The 6,743-nt window shown below is 40.2% G+C and overlaps 1 protein-coding gene across 1 annotated transcript; it reads left to right on the top strand.

Moving 5' to 3' along the window:
• Positions 1–3,380: 3,380 nt before the first annotated feature.
• Pate1 (prostate and testis expressed 1) lies at positions 3,381–6,397 on the top strand. The gene is made up of 4 exons (XM_026404529.2): positions 3,381–3,432; positions 4,555–4,584; positions 4,872–4,994; positions 6,264–6,397. The coding sequence occupies exons 1-4, from the start codon at positions 3,381–3,383 to the stop codon at positions 6,395–6,397; spliced, it is 339 nt and encodes a 112-aa protein (XP_026260314.2).
• The last annotated feature ends 346 nt before the right edge of the window (positions 6,398–6,743 follow it).

Here is a 6,743-nt window from a genome sequence, read left to right on the forward strand (position 1 = left end):
CAAACAATCATATCAATTCAACTTTAAAAATGTATTGATAGTATATAGTTCTATGCAAGCCTGTTGATAACATTATTAATGTTTAATAATGTTTTTATTTCACTTTAACCCCCTAAGAAAATTTTCTCTGAATTCAGAGAAAATGTTGGTGGTTATCTTCCCTTGGCATATTGAAAATATCATCACAATAACATAGTTTCCTCCTAATTGATTATTCGGCTGTCTAAATATTCCTTCTGAAATGTCATTCTCATGCTTAGGATTTGGGGGCTTCTTGAATGTCTGGCTGGTGTTTTCCATGAGCACTAGAAAATTTTTAGCCATAATATTCATGTAATGAAACGCTATACTGTAGAAAAATAAAGCTTTATATAAATACATGAGTAATCCCTAGAACTTGTACATGATTTCACTTATATCAATATTCAAAGCAGGCAAAATATAGAATAAAATAAATTATAAAATAAAATGATGGCTAGATTCCATAAATTCAAGGATAATGCTAAAAAAGGAAAAACAGAATGTGATTAGTAAGGAGCCCTTGGTGTAGGGTTTTCTGTGGTATGGACAAAATGTAATATTTTGATCTGTTTTAGAGCGTATACTCTTTGCTTTAAATAATTTAAGATATGAATGTATGTTTCATGCCTTTTCTAGTCCAGGTATTATTTTACCAATATAACCTCCCCACCAAACACAAACACACACACACACACACACACACACACACACACACACACACAGAAAATAACTAGGGGAAAATGGCTTAGGTAAGATTGTCAGGATAACTTCTCTGAACACAGATTATTTTTATAGTCTGGAGGGAAATATTAAACAACTATGAAGTAAGAATAGCCATACAGGCAATTATGTGCCACCTGAGCAGACTGGAAGGTTACAAAGAGGCCTCGGGGCATGGACTCCATATTTTGGTGAATTTACCATTGTACATAATGGAGGAATCCCTAATTTCTCCCCAGCTGAGGTTACCTTTAGAAAGAGTTCTCAGGTGTAGCTAGGTTTGCTGATGCAGCATTAAAAATACAGGAAATTTTATTTAATTTATGCTACTGTTGGAATAATGGATAAATTATTGACTATCTCTTCATTTTTGAATCCTAAATCTACCTCCCTAGTAACTCAATGTCTGTGAGATCTTCTTCAACTCTTGGCACAATAGGAAAAAACTCTCTATGAAATTGAAACATATTAGATTCCTAGAAAATCCTAGGGGATGACAAATCTCATGGTAGAAAATAATACACACAAAGCTCCCCAGAGACAGTTTTTATATAGTCTTTCCCAGATTCACACATGCTGTCTAGATATTCCCTCTGTCCTTCATGTCCCTCAAGAGGGGTAGTCACCCAGAGCTGTGCTGTTCACTTGCCTGAGGAGAAAGGGACAGGATGTTCTGATTTGACCACTGCCTGAACTTCAACTCTGAGAAAGACAAGGTAGTTAATTATGACCCTATATGTTGATCAGAAGATGTTCAGATTATAGGCAAAGATCTTTAGTTTGTATCTCCAGTGTTATCATGCCTGTCAATAAAAGGGTATTTTGGGGATGGAAATTTACTTTATTTTAATAATAGATCTACTCTTCACAGGTAATACAGGAAAATACACGCTAAATTTCATTGGTATTTGAGATGTTTGTACATAATAACCTCTGTGAATAGGTGATGAAGCTGGTAATGAGCAGCAGGATTTGAGGAAGAAGGCCTCAGGAAAAAAATTGTTCTTCTGACCAAGAAATTGTTCTTCCCTCACCCCCAGGATCATTAGTACAAGTCCTATGGGCCCTGGGGAAACTCCAGGAATATAAAGTCATCTATGCTGAACTGGAATAGCAACTGTGGTTCTTCCTCTAGTTTCTCTCCTTATCACATGGGGGATCTTTACTGAGGCCTCCTTCCTCAAATCCTGCTGCTCATTAGCAGCTTCATCACCTATTCACGGAGGTAATTATGTAAAGACATCTCAAGGACCAATGAATTTCAGCATGTATTTTCCTATATTACCTGCAAACAATAGATCTGTTTTTTAAATAAGGTAAATTTCCACCCCAAAAAATATCCTTTTTATTGACATGCATAACACTGGAGATAGAAACTAAAGATCTTTGCCCATAATTTTAACATCTTCTGATCAACACATAGGGTTAGGGTATAAATAAAATAAAGGTATTTTTAAAAATGGTGACACTTCAAAGCTTCACTAAGATACTAGGAGCCTCCAGGTAAGCAGTTACCTAGTGGGTACCTGTCTTCCTCTTTGTTTAGAAATGCCAACTTACTCCTTTCACACATGGTAGCTTCCAAAACAACATGGATCCAAAAATCTCTTCTGCACATCCATTTTGTCATCCCCTTTCACTCCATCCAACATCTGGCATAGATCACTGTTCCACTTTTCTAAACACCATGTTATGCCCTATTTCTACCTGCTTTCCTCCCCTGTGTTGCTTTATTGCCCTAGGTATGGGCATGAACCCTTCCCTCAGTTTTCCACAATAATCACACAAACTAAACAAAGTTCATTACAATTTACTGTGGTAATTGAAGGAAACTAACAGAGAACTTAGAATGAGATATAGTTACATTTCTTTAAATATGCAATTTCTATCCCCTCCAGACTCCAGTAACTCCAGGTTACTTCAGCAAGCCCTCTGCTTAGGAACCTGGCCTGACATAATGTGAGAGGGACATGCTTATCTCCCTCCAGGAAAAAATTGATAAACCTCTCTCCTGACTAAAATCTAAGTCCTGGCCACCATGAAACACCAAGAAAAGGAAGCATTTCCCTTCTCCTTATCTTCTACACTAGCATCTGCTTCCTTCGGAGTTGGTTGACAGTGGGAAAGCTTAGTCCCCTCTTGAAAGTGCCCTGTCATGACCCATGAGCCTAACCTTTCCATCTCCTCTCTTCTTCATTCCCTAGATATAATTTTTGAGTGTCTGTGCTCAGCCTCCTTTTTGCCTTTCCACATTCTAATTATTTATACTTATTTATTTCCTCAGGTTAAGTGGGTACTTGGTGTAAACCACTCTGAATCCCACACATCCAGCTCTGATTTATCCTGTGCCCTTTCACAATGCCAGAGACTGAAAAGAACATAAAACTTGGCATCAAAAATCCCGAGTGGTAAGACTGGGACAAATAGGATCCAGGACTTTTTTAGCCAGGTCTTCTTCCCTCAAGTTACCAAGAAGAGAAACTGCAGAGTTACTAGTTTCCTCGGGAGCAGAACATGCCCTCCAAGGACTTCCACAGTGTCCCCTCCCCCAATCCTTCCTGGGGAAGCTCAACTTGCAAGTGTATAAATAGGTCCTCACAAAAGCTTTAGGTCCTAACCTGGGCCTCTCTCCCTCCAAAATGGACAAGCACCCCCTTCTGGGACTCCTCATCTTGCTCTGCTGGCTTAGGGGTGAGTCTCTAAGGCCAACTGCTGGTGAGAAGTGGGGATCAGGAGTGACCTCCCATGACAGAGATTCTCTAGGGTGACCAGCCTGGTGAGCTTCACTCTATGCCATGCCTATACCTACAGTGTGTTAATTCTCTGGGACCTTAACCAAAACCATAGCCTTCCATTTATAGAAGGAAATAGATGGATTACAGAGCAATAGAGAGGATTATCACAGAACAATAGAGAGGGCTAGGGATGCAGATTGCTTGCCTCACTTGCACAAGGCCCTGGGTTTAATTCCCAGCACCACAAAAAGAGAGAGGGAGGGAGAGAGAGAGAGAGAGAGAGAGAGAGAGAGAGAGAGAGAGAGAGAGGATTATCACAGAAACTGTGAGATGGGGTTTGGAAAATGAGATCTGCAGAGAATGCTTCTCTCTTTTTTATTTTCTTCAACAGTACTATCTGGGTCATTGTCATTTGGTAAAACCCCAGGTGAGTAGAAATGGATGAAAGGAGGAAGGCAGGAGGAGAGGGATGAGTGGGGCTGGGTGGGCACTGAAGGTTGAAAGGAAGCCACGAAAGACCTTGAGTTTCAATACCCAAACCCTTCTTTCAACAGGACAGAACTAGGATGGGAGATCATTTTAGAGTTGGAAAAACAACATTAGTAACCACCAACAAGGCTAAATGAAAGAGACAGGAGGGAGGGGAAGGTAGACTTTACAGACCTAGCTGTCCAAAGATAAAGTATAGCAACTTCATGAATTCAGATGCTTGTCCCCATTGTCACATTTGAGGCATGCATCTGTAAGAATGCCACACAGAGTTAATTGGAAAGAAGACAATGAAGTTTAAAAAAATGTGCTTTTATCCTCACCTTTCTGGTCTGCATGTACCCTGTAGGGATGAGTAGGAGAATCTGAGAAGCCCTAATGTGGTGAAGAGAACTGAAAGGACAGAAGAGGTGCAAGGTGCAAAGTGCTATGAGTAGGTGACTAAGCTTTGGAGGGACAGAGAGAGCCTAGCATGGCTCCAGGCTAGAGTACAAAATGGACCCTGAGGAGAGAGACTGCTAGGGCTATACTCAGGGGTAAATCTTAGACAAAAATCACAGATTTCTTTTATTTTTCTTTGCCAACACAGATGAAATAATTGTTGATGAAGATTATTCCGGTGAGTATGAAGAGGACCTCATCTGGTCATCTCAGTCTTGATGATGTTCCTCTTTTCCTTACCTTTCTTTCTTTGTTTCTGCATGTGTTTCAAATCAAACTCCCAAGTCCATAAACTTCACTTACTCTCTTGTCTTAAATTATTTTGATAGAGGTAAGGGTTCATGCTTCACGGGGCTCTGGCAAAGCCCTCTGGCTCCAAGCAGACTTCAAACTTAAAAAGGGAGGTGGGTCCTTCCATGACAGCACCATCATCTCTCACTTCTGTTTTCCTATTCTCTTATGAAGCTATGGAAGTTATTCAATGTAGGATGTGTCACCTCCAGTTCCCTGGAGAAAACTGCTTTAGAGGAAGAGGAATATGTACAGCAACCACAGATGAGGCCTGCACAGTTGGGAGGATGTTCAAAAGTAAGTTGTGGATTGAGGAAAGAGAGATGTGATAGAGGAAATAGGACATGATGGCAACAAGGCAGTCTCCCGCTTGGAGTAACTAAAACTTTACCTTTGTCATATATCATAACGAGAAACAGACGGAGGAGGCCACTGGGGGTGGCATGTGCAGATAATGAAAGAGTACTTATAGAAATCTGAAGATTATTGAGAAGACTGAATGGAGACAAAAGGAAACACACAATGTATGTCCACTGGAGAATATCTAATTGTTATTGAAGAGGGAGGCTTTTTGTCTTTATGCCTGAATGGAAATAATCTGTGAAAATAGAGAGTACAGTGTTAGCAATAGGCATTGGCTAAATGGCCCTTGATGGGTAAGTCTAGATTCGGGATTTCTTTAGTTTCCCACCTTCTGTGCTTTGCAATCCCTTTGCTTTGGCAACTTTTGTTTCTACTGAGATTTTCGATAGAAATCTTCAGCTTTGGAAATCCCTGAATTGCAGTGCTATCTTCCCACCTCCAATACATTCTAAAAAACTGCTCCCTCATTGCTTTTCTTTTGGGGAAGCTCCCAACTTGCAACATCTTCTAATCCTTTGAATAAAACAGCCATGAATTCCACAAGCTTATTTTTAGGTGCTGGTCATAAGGAAAATAACAGAGACAAGATGCAGAGGCAGGAAAGATGGCAGAATGGCAGAGAGGCCAAGCTACCAAACTTTATTTATATCAATAGGTTACTTTAGGTCATTGGCAGCATAGTACATATTGTTCATTGTATTACTAGGCAAGTTATAGACTCAGTAACATTATGCAGCTTATTCCTCAGTTACATACTGAATTGCAATGTTAGGAGTTTTGTGTAGCTCTCAAGAAAGTCCATTTATAAAGTTACTGTTATGTGGACAGGTTTAGGCTCAGTGAAACATTGTGGTTATCTAACAAGAGAGTTATATTATTCCCAGGAGCTGTGTGTCTTAGATCAAGGTTGAGGCTTATTAGACTCTAGCACAGAGCCTTTTCAAGCAGGGCATTGCCATAGCAGCTAGACATTGCACATGTATTTAGTTATTTTTACTAGTTCCTAGGAGAAACCACAGGGTATCCTGAGGGTGGGAAACAGAGTGCATGTTCCCCCCCCCCCAGGAGTTTGCTCACCCGAGGGACACTTCTCTGTATATTTCTATGGTCAGAATCCCTACAGCTGGTATAGGGCTAGAGAGAAATATTTTTGCAGAAGCCTTAGAGTCAAACTTGCTGATCTGGTCCTCATCCCTTTTACAGAGAATGGTAAACCCTGGTTAACTTTCATGGGCTGCCTAAAGAACTGTGCTAACGTGGAAAACATAAAGTGGGGCACCTATCTGGTGAACTTCAGGTGCTGCCGAAGCTACGACCTGTGCAATGAAAACATTTAGAAGCTGCAGGTCCTTCTGTGGCTCCAACAACTGGGTGTTATTGTTGTCTCAGCCTCTGCACAATGACTTCCTACAAAGCCACGCTGCAGAGGAGGATTGCAGACACATGGCTTTGCCTTCTGCCTGTGAAAGAATAAACTCTCCTTTTCTCTAGAGTCTCTGCTCTGCTACCAGAAATTTTAAAAAAATAAATGAATGAAAAAAAAAAACTTGAGAGTAAGATCAATATATCTTTCATGTTGCTACAAAACCTAGTACTTCCACTATATTACCAAGTGCTAGGAATAGTTAAATTTTAAAAGGCAATCTCTTATTCTTTTCTGTGCTTCTCTTCTTCCTTCTTTGG

The sequence above is a fragment of the Urocitellus parryii genome, chromosome 4 (genome assembly GCF_045843805.1).
Source record: "Urocitellus parryii isolate mUroPar1 chromosome 4, mUroPar1.hap1, whole genome shotgun sequence".
Lineage (NCBI taxonomy): Eukaryota > Metazoa > Chordata > Mammalia > Rodentia > Sciuridae > Urocitellus > Urocitellus parryii.